At 42.9% G+C, this 15,799-nt stretch overlaps 2 protein-coding genes across 4 annotated transcripts in view; one reads left to right on the top strand and one right to left on the bottom strand.

The window, feature by feature from the left end:
* kdm6a (lysine (K)-specific demethylase 6A) overlaps positions 1-5,915 on the top strand; it is a 66,283-nt gene extending 60,368 nt beyond the window's left edge. For all 3 annotated transcript variants that reach the window (XM_080838310.1, XM_080838309.1, XM_080838308.1), the window contains 5 exons: positions 241-428; positions 946-1,087; positions 1,426-1,552; positions 3,070-3,240; positions 4,597-5,915. In XM_080838310.1, coding sequence (XP_080694436.1) covers positions 241-428; positions 946-1,087; positions 1,426-1,552; positions 3,070-3,240; positions 4,597-4,626 — 658 coding nt within the window. In that variant the 3' untranslated portion in view covers positions 4,627-5,915. The remainder of the gene's footprint in view (positions 1-240; positions 429-945; positions 1,088-1,425; positions 1,553-3,069; positions 3,241-4,596) is intronic.
* Positions 5,916-6,177: 262 nt separating this feature from the next.
* dipk2b (divergent protein kinase domain 2B) lies at positions 6,178-11,730 on the bottom strand (the record flags this gene model as incomplete). The annotated part of the gene is made up of 5 exons (XM_080839406.1): positions 6,178-6,535; positions 8,237-8,525; positions 9,277-9,450; positions 10,008-10,272; positions 11,516-11,730. The coding sequence occupies 5 exons, from the start codon at positions 11,728-11,730 to the stop codon at positions 6,180-6,182; spliced, it is 1,299 nt and encodes a 432-aa protein (XP_080695532.1). The 3' UTR covers positions 6,178-6,179.
* Between the last annotated feature and the right edge of the window lie 4,069 nt (positions 11,731-15,799).

Here is a 15,799-nt window from a genome sequence, read left to right as displayed (position 1 = left end):
AAGACCACACAAAATGGTTGACCGTTTAACTTTGTTTGTGATGGTTTGCAGCAAGGCTGAAAAATGTGTGATGTGCACACTTGCGATCTTTGGAACTCTGTTCTTATGTGAACTGTAAGACAAGCGATGACTGACTAGAAAATTGTGATTGATTATTTGATTATGGATTAATCAGTCTGTCTTCTCATGCGTGTTATTGCTTCCCTTGTTTTAATGTCTGTTTTGTTTTCCCCTCGACAGGAATAACATAAACTTCCTCATGGGCTCGTGGTGGCCCAACCTGGAGGACCTGTACGAGGCCAATGTGCCCGTGTACCGCTTCATCCAGCGGCCGGGAGACCTGGTATGGCTCAACACGGGCACGGTGCACTGGGTGCAGGCCATCGGCTGGTGCAACAACATCGCCTGGAACGTGGGGCCCCTGACTGGTAAGACTAGCAGCATGCGTGCCTAGAGCAGAGGTTGTCTCTTAGAACATGCATGCCTACTCTATGTAGAACCTTCTCAATCCAAAGAAACCATTGAGATATTATGGCCAGACAACAATGAAAACAGACGTCACAGGGTTCGGTGAAGTTAAAACTTCATATTCTTGTCTGCATTCTTAAGAGGAGCTGTAGGGGTGTCAAAAATCTAGAACGCACCTGTATTTTTTTTATTTTTCTTCTTCTTCATGGATTCTGCTCCATTGTTAACGATGTCTTTGTTAGATTTCTATTGTGTGTGAAGATTGTGATTTCCTTTGAAGGTTAACTTCCTTTGATATGTCGAAGGATGTTTAAACCTTATTTCTTTTTTTTGTTATTTATGCATTTTTGTGCTCACATTTTCCTCACCTTCCTTTCCCTTTTCCTGACCTCACCCCCTCTCCTCTTCTCATACTTTACCTTCTTTTACTTTCTTTCTTCTCCTTCCCTTCTCATCCCCTCTTTCGCCTCTCTGCAGCATACATGTATAAGCTGGCCGTGGAGCGATACGAGTGGAACAAACTGCAGTGTGTCAAATCCATCGTTCCCATGATTCACCTGTCCTGGAACATGGCCAGGAACATCAAAGTGTCCGACCACAAGCTCTTTGAGATGATCAAGTGAGTCTTTTGGGAATGCAGGAGCTGCTGGAAGCATCCATATCTGTGCCGCTTGGCTCCGGCGTAAACCGTTTGCCTGAGGCTGGAGCTGCTCTGTAACATGGTTCAGGCTTGTTTGCTAGTGATCTGATAGCGGTGTAGGGTAGCCCATTCAGTGTAAAGGGGGCCCATGCACGCCAAAGGAATTTGTTGGCTTTATATTTATTTTATTATTATATTTTATATATATTTTGTGAAAAGTTCAGTTGAGGTGTTAATCAAGCTGTCTCTATACGCAGCTTTTAAGGGAGTACATGTGTCTTAATCAATACTTGGTGTGTGTGTGTGTGCGTGCTCAGGTACTGCTTGTTCCGGACGCTGAAGCAGTGTCAGATGCTGAAGGAGGCACTGCTGGGTGCTGGGAAGGTGCTGGTGTGGCACGGGAGGACCAAGGAAGAGCCTGCACACTACTGCAGCATCTGCGAGGTAGAGACAAGTCCCTCTCTTCACCTCCACTCATCCCTTCATCTCGGTCTCCCACTCTCTCTGTTCCACTCACTTCACCCCGGCCTCTCTCTCTCTCTCTCTCTCTCTCTCTCTCTCTCTCCCCTCTCCTCTCTGTTACCTGTACTCTTCCTTTGTCCTTCCTCTCACCTCTCCACTGTTGCCTTCACTGTCAGTTTACTCATGCCATCTGTCTTCGCTCTAGTTAATCATTTCCTTATCCTCCTCATCTCTCTATCCCTGTGTTTCTCTTTCTTTCTCTCTTGTTAGTTTTCATTTGTTCTTTGATCATTCTGTCTCATCCACTTTTACCCACAATCACTTTCTCTCCCTTGTGCTGTCTAGATATCCTCCCTGTCTAAAAGTCACTGTAAGCGGTTGAAATCCATCACCCTTGTTGCTGAGGCTGTCAAAAAATATTTAAAAAAATAATTTAACATCATACACTTAATAATTATTCATAAATCCTGCAAACACACTTGCTGCAGACTTGTCCACAAAGGATCTGAATAGTCCATGTATGCCTGGAGTAGTCAGTGGCGGGCAGTAAGCTCCCAAAGAGGTTCTCTGCCACTGCATGCCCTCATGAGTGTATTCTACCCATTTCTGACCACCTCTTTTTCTTTTCTTTTTTATTTCATTGGTTTGTTTACCAGTCCCACCAGGATCTGGCAAGTGTTTGTTATACAAAAATGACAATTTGTGTTTTCCCGCTTATTATACTGTTACTTGCCAAAACAATAGAAGACATTCCTCCAAAATACCTCTTTTTAATGATTTTGTTGCCGTTTTGTGATTTGCTCTTAGAAAAGTAGTTCATCACACATATAGAACTTGAAAGTTTAGGTGTTGCGTAGCAACCCATTACATGCTGACTTCAAGCTACAATGACTTTCGTTACGTTAAATGACCGGACTACTTGCATAATGGTATGAAAGATTTGAATTAGAAGCACAAAACCCTTTGCCAATCACAGCGTTCTTACACGTTCTGTTTTGCCGTAACTTTTCCTCTTACTAAGAGGGACTGATCCGCTGTTCACAAACATGACTGTTCCAAGAAGCAGCAGTGCGGAATGTCAATAATGACTGGTATGGCTCGGCATAGTTTGGATGCTGTTGCAGATTTGATACTGGATACTTGCAAAACTCTGAAACACGGCTGAAAGTGAATAATGCCAATAATGCAAGACTTTACTTTTTGTTTTAAGGAATTCGCTTTTTTTTGCTGAAAGATTTCAAGGATTAAAGAACATTACAAGTGTGGCGGAAAATCCTTGAATTTGCATGAATTCTGGCAATTTCAAGATTGCACATTCCTGAAGGGACTTGTTTTCAGTCAACCAAATCAAAACGTTACCGATTCAGATTTCGATATGTGTTTGTGTGTGTGTTTGAGGTGGAGCTGCTTACTGCACAATAGATGTACATATGATGTGGTGCACCTCAGGCCACTTTCTCTCAACCGTCGTTTTCCCCCTTCTATCTCCCTTTTCGCAGGTGGAGGTGTTCGATCTGCTGTTTGTGACCAGCGAGAGCAACACAAGGAAGACCTACGTGGTTCAGTGCCAGGACTGCGCTCGCAAGGCCAGCTCCAACCTGGACAATTTTGTGGTGCTAGAACAGTACAGGATGGACGACATGATGCAGATCTACGACCAGTTCACATTAGTAAGTAGCTCACTTCTGAACAGTTCACATTAGTAAGTAGCTCACTTTTGATCAGTTCACATTAGTAAGTAGCACACTTTTGATCAGTTCACATTAGTAAGTAGCACACTTTTGATCAGTTCACATTAGTAAGTAGCTCACTTTTGATCAGTTCACATTAGTAGGTCGCCCACTTTATGACCAGTTCACATTAGTAAGTCGCCCACTTTTGATCAGTCTCACATTAGTAAGTCGCCCACTTTATGACCAGTTCACATTAGTAAGTCGCCCACTTTTGATCAGTTTCACATTAGTAAGTCGCCCACTTTTGATTAGTTCACATTAGTAAGTCGCCCACTTTTTGATTAGTTCACATTTAATAAGTCGCCCACCTTTGATCAGTTTCACATTTGTTTATGACTAGTTTAGATCGGCATGTTGTCCAGCCTATGACCAGTTCACATTACATAGTTTACAACCAGTTCCCAATCATTAAATCACCCAGTTTCTGACCCGTTCACATTAGGAAGTTTCCCACTTTATGACGATCACATTAGTAGGTAATCCAATTTAGGTGTTGGTTATCCAGTCTATAAATTCATACTGTCACTCCATGACCAGTTTGTGTCACTCACATTCTAGTTCATACTTAAGACTTAGGAAGTGTTTCACTCACAATAGATTTGACATATGACCACCTTACATGAATGCCTTTATACCCATTTAGGATTACCAGTAACATGTCTGACACCCTTTGATCGTAGCAGAATAACAATCACTAAATGTACCATCTTTAGAAGATATAAGGTTAAAGTTGTAAGATGTATTGAAACGATTTTCTTTCGTGTGTGGAGAGGATGGAGCCTCTTGGACCTGTCTGAATGAATGTATGAAGATTAGTTGAGTCATTCAGGTCATCGGAAGGTCAGATTAGCACATAATCCGGTGTATTCCCTGTTCACGTTTCATCCGGTGACCAGTTACCTTCAGCTGAGCCATCCTCCTATGACCCTTCCAATTAGCGGTTCTTACTTGGCAAGTCCTACTAAGTCTATGACCAGTCCAGTTTAAAACTGGCAAGTCACTGTGACTGTTGCCTAGCTCACATCTGCAAGTCATTCCAACCATGACTAGCCCACGTTGGTGAATCATCCTTTGCATGATCCACACATAAGGATGCTTTGAACCCCGATCCTTACCCCACATTAGTCAGGCCTCAGTAATATTGCTACTGAGTTTAGTCATCAAAGCCTTTGTCACTCAATGTTAGTAATCAACATCTGTGTTACATTTGCTGTTGTGCACCAATGGGGACTCTTGCATTGTTCGAGTAATATATATATTTTTTTGATCTCTCTCTCCCTCTCTCTCATCCAGGCACCTCCTCTGCCCTCGCCCTCATCTTGACATTAACATTTTCTGGTTCTGAGGACAATAGTAACGCCCAGGAACTTTTAAATGAAGCCGTTTCTGATATTCAGGAAAAGTGACCCAGCTCCACACCACTGGTTTCTGTAGCGGACCCTTAACCACCCACAAACCCAACCGATCGCCCACCTTGCCTCCACCTGGCCCAGTCATCATCCCCCCCAACCCTCCACCTCCCCTTAAACCACCACCCATGGCCCCCCATCCAACCACTACCACCACCACGGCCCTGCTCGGGGCCCACCCCACCCCCCTCGAGGCTGCTGGCTGAGAGATACTTGTCTATGCAACCTGCCAAGAGTGCAGCGTCCACCCGTCAAGCAGGGGGTAGACCCTGTTCTCCCTCTTCTTTCTCTCTTTCTCTCTATCAATCTATCTATCTGTCTGTCTGTCTCTCTCGTCTTTCTTTTTCTGTCTCTCTCTCTCTTACCGGTCTCCAGGACTGTTTCTGGCTGGTTCAGCTCAATTTCTTTAAGAGGAAAAAAAAGACTTTGAGAAAAATGGACAAAAATACTGAAAATAAAGGTTTTGTATATATTATGTCACAACTGGCAACATCACTCAAAGACTACTGACTTGACCCCTTTTTCTCCGTTTTGTTTTTCTTTCTTTTTTTCTTCTTTTTGTTTTGTTTTTTAGTTGTACTCCATGTATGGGCTGATACATGATTTCATTTTTTTTTTTTTCGTATTGAATCTCATTTTCTCTGTGAAATGAGTACTAGCCTAGCTGGTATTTTGTATGGTAGATAGAAGATTTAAAGTCTCTTTGGGCAACAAAAAAAAAATACAAAAAAAGTTTCAAAAAAATTCTGTAATGTGAAAGGTTAGGTGGTATAATTTTTTACAGCTTTTATGTTCACCTGTCTTATGTTTTTTGTTTCTTAGGGGAATAAAAATTACAAAATAAGAGAAAAAAAGATAACAGCCACGTCACAAAGAACAATGGGTTGCACATAGACTAAGAAATAAACTTTAATTTGTGATTTTTGTTTTGTTTCTAATCTTGTTGTAAATTTACACTATTTATAAATGCATATTTATTGCTTGAAAGTATTTGTTGATGGAATGCTGTTATTTTTTTCAGAGTACCTGCCATTAAATTTTAAGGAGCAATGTCATTTTGAGCATTTTCTCCTCTTACGTTTTCTATATATAAATAAAACTGCTTAGCAAGCGTTGTACAGAAAACCCTCGGTAAGATTGTTTTATTGTTTGAAGGATGTTTTATGCGTTATTAAACAAAGTTGTCTTTATTACTGAAATCCACTCTCCTGTGTTGAGTGTTCAATTATGGCTGACTTGTGATTACATTATGATTTTGAAAGTGTTATTGACAAACGCAAGCTTAATGTCTCTTTCTGACATTTAACAAAAAAAAAGTCTTATCTACAAGTCTGATATGGCCCATGTTTTTTTTTTTTCTCCCACACTCTCCCCGACACCCACCCCCCTTTACAAGAAATTATTCCTTGTGGCTTTCCTTCCTGCCGTTGATGCCAGTTCAAGTCAACTGGCCCTGCCCCTTCTTTCTCAGAATCTGTTATTGTAGATGCATTCTGGGTATCTGTATCCATAGCGAGGGCTACAGGGCCTCATGGTCCTGAGGATGTCCATCAGGGAGCGTGCCGCTTGGGTGACCTCCCTGTCAGGCCGGCTGGCATCAGCGCACGTGGCCAGCTCTCGTGCTGCCGGGCTGGGCAGGCGCGGAGGCCACAGGTCCCTGGAGGGCAGCAGGCGCGGAAGAATGTTCCTGCACAGGAGGGCGAAGCTCTGTGAGGGACGCACTTCAGAACAGGGAGGTGGTCTCTCACAGGAACCGCTCAGGCAGGAGAACACATCCGTCGTCTGATTGGCTGGATTTGTGTCGCGGCCATCGGGGGGAAACCCTGGGTTTGAATGAGGGTAAAGGAGGTTTATGAATTAAAAATCTGCACTGGTTTATTTCTTGCCAGTCATTAAGCCTTTCCAATGAGCTCTAACAATTGAACGTTGTAGAATTTGTCACTGAACAGTGGCTTTTTCGGTTGTGCACTTGAACTTTAATGTCAACTCTGAATCAAATCAAGACATCAAAGGGTAGACATCAAACCATGCCTGTCAAAAGGTTGTCTGTCACTATGTTCTGTGTTGCTAGCAGAGATTCATTAGATGAGCTGTTTGAAAGACGGAAACAAGCTGATCAATCATTTTCCACATTACTAAATTATTAATTTCTGGCTGTGTTGTCAAAACTCATATTGTAATGAAATGTCAAGATATGTTTCGGACTATATTTTTTAAATACAAAGTGAGGAACAACTGTAGCATTTACGAAAAAAGGATAAAAAACAAAAAGACCACACTATAATTTGTTTATCCAGGTAATTGTGCTACTGGCTGACATGAAAACTGTTATAGAGATTCCTGTCATACTGTTACAATTTGCTTATTCCATCAGATCCATTGCTGTTCATACGCATTTTATCTGAAGCTCATGCACCCTAGAAATCTGAGTTTGTGGGTCCTTGTGGCATTCTGTTTAATATTTAATTCATTTTCAAGGTGACCTTCATATCCGCCTTTAAACAAACCATTAAAGATGATATGATTTTCTGAGGAATCGGGGGGCCCTGTTGAGTAATGCTGACAGTCATTAGGGTGTAAATGTCAAGAGCCCAGCCATGCTAGGTGTGTGTGTTTGGCTCATGTGCTGTATATGTGTGAGTATGTACATTCAACTTGTTTGTATGGAGCTTGCACTCTTCAAAAGGCCGTTTTCACTCCACCTCTTTCACTTGTTGGCAGACATCTTGCTAAGCCTCGACTAAAGAATGACCATAATGACCCCCACCTGCAAAGAACCGGGGGTATTGGGCATGGTGTGTTACTGCTGTAGTCCGGGGAGACTTCTGGCCAAACGGCAGAAACAAGGGTAAGTTGGTCAGGCCTATGGTATTGTGTCAGTTATGTGTATAACAGGTATGGCTAAAATGCCCACTGACTGACTGTTTGTTTGATACAGTGTGAAATGCCAAATTGTAACACTGCCCTAAGTTCACCGAACTCTTGTGATGCATTTCTTCCAAAGTCCATTTCTCTGCTTGTCTTTCATCGTTCTAAGATGTTTCACCCTCACCTGACACATTCTATTCAACAGTTCTGCACTGTTTCTCATCTGGAGTTGAGATTTGCATATTTCATGTGTTCGTATTGGTACTCTGTGTTGACCTTGCTGCCACTGCCTGGTTTAGCAACAAAGTTAACTCACTCTTTCAAACTGTTGAAAAGAATTTGAATTTCAGCAGATGGTTAATGAAAGGACAAAATGTAACTACATTTTAAAGTCAAATGACTGGCTTGACTTTGCTAGAGGGTAAAGAAAATAGAACAGTTCCACAACAATACACAAGGTTCTTTTAACAGTATTATTTCAGGCATAATAAGAAGTGATGGGAACATTGCCCACCATTCAGCCTCAACCTAACGATCTTTATCTTCAGGTAGCCTGTACACTGTTTTCCTCTTCAGCCTCACCACTCAACCGACTCAAGTGCCACCTTTTTCTTCCACAGCAGCCATATCTCCTGCAGTCTCCTTGCTCATCCTACCTTCCTGCAGGTCGATGACTCCCAGGCCGCTAGCATCCATCACGAGCACGCGACCGTCCTCGGCCAGACCGAACATGTCCTCCGTCGCATCGGTGTAGTAGAGCCTGAAGCGTAGGCTGTTGGTGCCCAGGCCCTGGGCGATGTTCAGGAGCTGATAGGCCGCGTCAGCCCGCTCCTCCAGGGGGGCGGAGTAAAGAGCACTGAGGTGTCGTGAGCCCGCCCATACCACCAGCCGACCACAGGCGCCGTGGTAGCGTGGAAACGGCCATCCCTCAGTGCCAGGAAACATCTGTGGGCAGAGAGGAAGTGAGGTGCGTTCAAAACAGGAAGTACCATGGCAGGGGTGTAGTAGGTGGCCTATTTATCATGTGCTACTGATCAAAATGTCTGCTGGAGCAGATATTCGGCTAAAATGTAGCTTGATATGATTAAAATCACATAAGCTTGGGATGTTTTTAAAATGCTAAACACACAAAGAAGGATACTTGGCTAGCTGTACTTATTGGTTGGTAACAGTAAATATTCTCCATGTGTTACTGAGGTGCTGAGACAAATGTTAAATAGCCAAAAAGTCAGTAGTAAGTAAGTGAGTAGTCAGTAGTGTTGTGTATGATGAAAACAATTATGTGTGTTTGTATGTTGGTATCAGCTGTGTCTTCTTTTGGAATATGTAGTAGAATTTTGGAGGCAGTAGTAGTAAGTGAAGGGTAGGCATGGTAGTTGATAGTTGTCTTAAATTAAAAAAAGGTGTTACTTGGCAGCCCTACTGCTGCCAATTGTTTGTTACTGTCACTTAATATTTTAAATGAAAAATTGTCTTATATGTCTAATATGTAGACAAATTGTTATTTACTACATATTAGACAGCTTGCGTCCTTCACTGTACCTCCGAAAGTTCTCTTTCTTTGGAGGACTATTGTGCGATTGTCATTTTTTCACCGCCTGACAGGTTCTCAGGAGAGCCTATTCACTGTGTAATGACAGTGCTGCCGACGCGCTGAATGAATGTGGGGGCTAATTGTCTGCCTCCCCTGTCACACCTGCAGCATGAGTGGGTGTTGATTGACAGCCAGCGTGTAGAGCAGGCGGAGCTTGTCCCTGTCACTGAAGTGCTTCATCTGCACGCTGCCCACGTCCAGCACCTCGGCGTAGCGCCGCACCACACGGTCTAATAGCCGCTGAGACGGGCAGCGAAGAAGAGGGGCGGAGAGACCCTGGGGAGAAGGCACAAAGAGCAGAGGAGGTTAGGGCTGGTGTTAATCCACCTGTGCAAGGTCTTACAAGCACCTCAGCCCCTTCACAGCTACACTGTGTCCAAATGACCTCTGGGTGAGACCTGACATTTGTGTGGGGTCAATAATGACTGTACTTCCCACTTAAAAGTTCATGGAATCAAAGGGTTATAAAATCAGCAGTTCAACAGATGGTGTGAATAATATACATACAGATAGATGTAGGCCCTGTGGATTAAATAAAATGACTTAACATGACATTACCTGACACGGCATATTCATTTCTTTACTGGGATCCTTATCCTGTCTTGTTAAAGACAATAGGAGTCTCTGATCATAACAAAAGTTGACATGCTGAATGATTGTAGTTCTTGGCTGTAGCCTTACACTTTTCCTCTCTACTACTACTATTACACGCTGAATGTTTGTAGCTCTTTGTTTCGGTCCATCACTTATCCAACCTCCTCTCAAAGACAAATAAAACTACAATCATGAGAAAGATGTCCTGCTCTCCTCCTCCCCTCCCCCCTGAGGCCCACCTGCACCATGCTGGGGAGGAGCAGGTGTGAGCGAGCCCAGCTCTGGAAGCGGGGCGTGGCCCTGAGCGCGACCTCGATGCTGCAGGTGGGGGGTCGGCCGGCCGAGCTGCAGATGCTGCGGTCAGACAGCAGGTGGCGCTGTGCAGACAGCAGTCGCGACAGGACCACTGGCCGCCAGGTCTCCGAGTCGTCTGTCAGGTTGCCTTGGTAACTCTGTCGGCTGGCCCTCGGGAGTTCCAGGTGAGAGGACAGCCATCTGTCAAAGCTGAGAAAGGCAGAGACGTCAACTTAACCTACCTTTTCAACCTATGACCTCTTTCAGCTCATAATGTTATCAATAACAGACCTGTTATAAAGTCATTATAACCTGCTATTACATTGCACATTACAGCTTCATTAATACCAACAAGCAGACATAATTCCTGTCTCCTCACATCTGAAGGAAGAAATAAAGAAAGAAGTTTAAAAAAGATCACACTACAGTGTGTCTTGCTCAAAATTCTAGATGTTTAAAAGATCCAGTTGGTCTTGCTTGGGAATAATAAAAGTGAGCTTTTTACAGTTATTTTAGACTTCAGTATTAAATATTTCTTCAAATGAGCAGCTTTGCGCTAGCACACACGTGATTCCACAGTGACTAAGTGGAGGTGAGTCTTTTCATTTGAAATAACAATGTTAGACTTAAATATAAACCAACATGTGTTTGCTGCTCTGCATTTTGGATCAGTTCAATATGTGTTACAACATTGTTATGCTCTGTTTGTGTACTGTTGTCTGTTTGTTTGTTTGTTTGTTTGTTAGTGTTTACTCATCATGTTTGCAGAGACGGAAGGACTCTGAGGTGGGTGGAAAGCCCTCACAACCCAGCTCACTGACAAATGAGGTTAAGATGGATAAAGGCACCTTCGTAAAAACAGCCAGACGCACTCATAAGCCGGGGGCAGCAGGTGTTTTTGGTATTTGCATGCTAACAATAAACCAAGCTTGGTCAAACATCCTGTCTTATCCTCTTATGCTGTGACCAACGACTCCTGGTATCCCCCTAGACTTCCCAAATGTACACAGCGGTCAGGAAACTTCCTGTAACTACAACTCCAACAAATTTCATGGGTTATTGAACACTTTGTACTTAAGGTGTAGAAGGCGCCATTTCTGATCATTCTTTACTGTTAACTTGCCAAATGCTGGTTAAATCATTTTAACCACGTCTTGGTGAACTGCTCTGTTGTGCTACATGTTTGTACAACTTAGATTGCTGTCATGTGGACCACGTGTTGTTCCCTGGGATTAATGCACTTCTACAGCCTCAAGGTAAACAAATACAGTGTTGGTGCTGATATTACTTACCAGTGCATTTGTGAGAATCAATCTCAGAGAAAATTATGTGTAATGACAAGTCGACCTGAATTCAGAGCTGAAGTACTTATCTACCCTTTAAAAGTTTGTGCAAAACCTAGAGGAAGCATGAGGTCTCCCTGATCCCATCCTGGACCTCGAGCGTCTCTTACCGTATGTCCTCCTTGAAGAGCTTCTTGCATATGGAGGTGCCCACGCACGCGTTGCACTTATCCAGGCCCAGGAAGCTTCTCCCGAAGCTGTAGGCTTTCTCCTGGCGCGTCGGTGGCGGGTTTGCTGATGCCACCGCCAGTGCCCAGCCGACCACCCAGAGCCAAACAGCGGGCAATACCCTCCGTGCCCTCACTCTGGGGCATGTCAGTGCCATCCTGCCATGGCGCTCATCTCTTCCAGTGAAAAGCTGACGGGGCTGACACAGTGACACACAAACACTCTCACACACACACTCACACACACGGAGAGATATGAGAAAATAGCACTGTGTGTTTGTAGCGTCTGAATGTTCCTGTCTGCTTGGTCTCCCACTCTCAGTCTCTCTCTCTCTCCCTCCCTCTCTTCATCTATCAGTGCAGTGTCTTGGCCGACGCGCCCTGCCGCCTAATACCTCACTCACCTCCACAGGAAGCACATGGAGGATGCAGATAACCTTCGTTGTCATGGAGACACTTCCTTTTCCCCTCAGCCTGCATGGACACCCCGACTGAACAAGAGTTAGATACAGTAACAAAGACAATGAGTAAATCAGTACACAGCACACACAAACATTCAGACTATAGGCCTAATCCTGCAGTCTAATACACATACACACACACACACACCCCATGAGCAGTTATGAATTTTCTGTTGTTTTACCAAGATTTTTCAATTTTTTCATCACCAATTTTCCATAAATGAAATGTCAAGTTTATGTTTATCAATTGCATGTACTTGTTTGGAGGGAATTGTGTGAGCCAAAAAATTAGTTTGTGTGCAAAAGTAAATGAACCCCTAGCTGCATTGGTGAAGTCAAGTAGGTAACAGATTCGTTGAAACATATTTAGGTGCTTAATTAGTCAATTAGGCAAATCAATCAAATGAGACATCCTTAGGGTTGGGCAACACAAATTAAAAGAGAGAGGACACCAACCAAACTACTGTAATGCCAAGGTGTACCACACAGATCAACAATGCCGATAGGAAAGGAGATATCCGAGGACATCAGGAAGAAGGTACTGACAGCCCATTTACAAATGGAGGCCATTCAACAAGACCGCATCTCTGCCTAAAAGTGGACGCCCATCAAGACCATCACCAAGAAGCACCAGAAGAATAATAAATTAAGAATAATAAATTAGACGAAAATTGTTGCTTTTCTCTCTTCTTTTGATCGTGACCAAATAATTTTATTTTGGACAATTCTGTCCAGAGAATGGACTTCCAGAAGTGCTCTCTGGCAAAGTTGAAACGGGCAGCTTTGTTCTTTTTTGAGAGCAGAGACTTCCTTCTAGCAACCCGACCATGAATGTAATGTCTATTCAACGTTTGTCTGATAGTAGACGCATGAACATTTACCCCAGATGCTGCCAGAGAGGTCCGCAATTCTTTAGAGGTGATGTGTGGGTTGGCTTTTACCTGATTTATTATTCTTCTTGTGCTTCTTGGTGATGGTCTTCTTGATGGGCGTCCACTTCTAGGCAGAGATGCGGCCATGTTGAACACCCTCCATTTGTAAACTATTTCTCTTACAGTGGATGGATGGAGCTGGAATCTTTTGGAGATGGTCTTATAGCTTTCCCAAGACTGATGGGCTGTCAGTACCTTCTTCCTGATGTCCTCGGATATCTCCTTTCCTCTCGGCATTGTTGATCTGTGTGGGTAAACCTTGGCACTACAGTAGTTTGGTTGGTTTCCTCTCTCTTTTAATTTGTGTTGCCCAACCCTTTTCCTAAGGATGTCTAATTTGATTGGTTTGCTTAATTGACTAATTAGGCAGCCAAATATGTTTCACCAAATCTGTTACCTACTTGAGTTCACCAATGCAGCTGGGGGTGCAGTTACTTTTGCACATACACTAATTCCATGTTTCATGTAGTTTTTTGACTACTCACACAAACTCCAAACAAGTACATGCAATTGATAAACATAAACCTGACATTTAATCTATGGAAAATTGGTGATGAAAAAATTGAAAAATCATGCTAAAACAACAGAAAATGCATAACTGCTCATGGGGTTCACATTCTTTCAAGGAGGCACTGTATAAAGAGTATATTCAAAATACTGAATACTGAATATTCAAAATACTTACAGTTGTGTGTACAGCCTAGAATTGCGACATGAGAATAACTTTATGGTCATAGATAAAAAGGGATAGGAGATGGGAATAGATGCCCGTGGGGAATTGTACTTATAACCTTACAAACCTTATGCTTTTTAATTTGCATGTGTCTATGTGTCTAAATGTGTGTCTGTGTGTGTGTGTGTGTGTGTGTGTGTGTGTGTGTGTGTGTGTGTGTGTGTGTGTGCGTGTGTGTGTGTGTGTGTGTTTTTTTGTTTGAAAGGGGGGCTCATGATCCATTGATGTGGTCATTGAAAGCAAAAAAAAAGTTTTGTGTCTGGAAATAGATCTACTGATTACTCTTTTAGAACATTATTTTTGAAGAAAAATAAATAATTGAAAAGGAGACTTCATATACACCACTGGATGAAGTTAAACGAATGGCTGGCGTCAGTCTATCTGATCTACAATTTCACATTTCAAAACTGAGGTATCGGCAGTAGAGAGGAAAAACGCAGTTCGCATTTTAGTCCAATAGAGGTCTCTATACATGACACTTTGGAGAGCCAGGCAGCAAACTCGAGTCGCGGAGCTAGAACGGAGCAGAGGAAAGTCAACGCATTTCAAAAACCCTGCTCCCCTTGATCGTTTATTCCATAGGCATTAGTCACGCGTGTTAATCATCGTGTATCTACAAAGAGCACGTGTTTGTTTCCTCTTTACTTTCCTTGTTTCCCGTGACTCAGTCCAGCACCGTCTTAAAACATATGAGATTATTTAAGGGCAGGGAAAAATGCACTGGGGAAGAAGTATGTTTTTTTTAGTTCCCTTAGGTCAATTCTGTACGCCACCAAAGAAGAAATGCGTTAGATTTTTAGGAAGTGGTGGGCATTTTTTACTGTGTTGCTCATGCTTTAAAAATTGCCTGTAAACACAAGCACGCAAGAAATTTTTCTGAAAAAAAGTATCAAATTTCTGAATATTTGTACTGATGATTAAGGCACGGTGAGTCAGGGACGCACCAGTGTATTATTTATACACCGTATATAAAGACTTAAAGCACAGTAGCCCGACAAATGATAATTTAGACATGGAATATACCCCTGTTGTCTCCAAGTGCAATAATGGAAGACCGCAAGGTTTATGTATTTATATATTTATTTATTTGACTTGCTATATTTCGAGTGCATTTGCACGATATGGGAGTCTTCCGTGGAGGTTGCCATGTAGTTATACCTTTAATTGGCTGCAATCTATTTAGTCTTTTTAACGCTATCTTTCTTAATCCATCAAGGACTTCAGTTTCCCCCCATGTGTTGTAGCCTAAGCCTCACATGCATTTTTCCAAGCACATTGTCATTTATGTTTTGAAATAAATTAAACAGGACCGTGAAAAGGCACTATGGCCTTGACCTCAGGAGACGTTTCGTCCCTTAAAAAATTGCCTTTCTGTGTCGGAAGCAGATCCATGTGTGGATTTTTAAGTAACGTCCCGTCTGCACAAAACTACTCTTAGACGGGCTACTGTGCTTTGAGTCTTTATATACGGTGTATAAATAATACACTGGTGCGTCCGTGACTCACCGTGCCTTAATCATCGCAGTTGCGGTCGAGTGCCGGGGCACAAGGAAGTGAAGTTTATTGACTGAATGACTAAACCGAATATCACTTAATGAAACGTTTGAAAAGAGGAAGTTTTTGTACGGCGCATAAACAAAAATGCGTGGAGTGTGGGTGATTACACGCGAAGTCACTTCCAGACTCCAGGGCGCACAGAAAACAAGCGTTGTTCAGAGTGATGGACTGTTTGCCATTGTATGTTACACTCTCATTTAGTTTTGACCTGAATTTTCCGACGTTAAAGGTTCCATCTGAAGGTACTGCACGTGCACAGCGGGGCAGGTTTATTTCTGAATGGAGAGGTGTTCCCATGTGATCGTACAAACATTTAGCCCAGTCCGTTACAGGGCTGCAGGCGACAGAAATCCCCCTGGATTCCTTTCAGGTTAGTGTCCTAGCAGGCGGTCTGAGTCACAGGAAACGAAGGGTTATGTTTCTGTTTTCTGCTGTCACACACACACACACACACACACACACACACAAACTCAGGGAGGGAGTTTAACGGTCTCAAAAGGTGTGATGTGAACTTTTGCACTTTATTCACTGTGGTGGACAGACA

The sequence above is a fragment of the Sprattus sprattus genome (genome assembly GCF_963457725.1).
Source record: "Sprattus sprattus genome assembly, chromosome: 5".
NCBI classification, from domain to species: Eukaryota; Metazoa; Chordata; class Actinopteri; order Clupeiformes; family Clupeidae; genus Sprattus; species Sprattus sprattus.
Note: the sequence above shows the minus strand (reverse complement) of the source record. Positions and strands in the feature narration are given on the sequence as shown.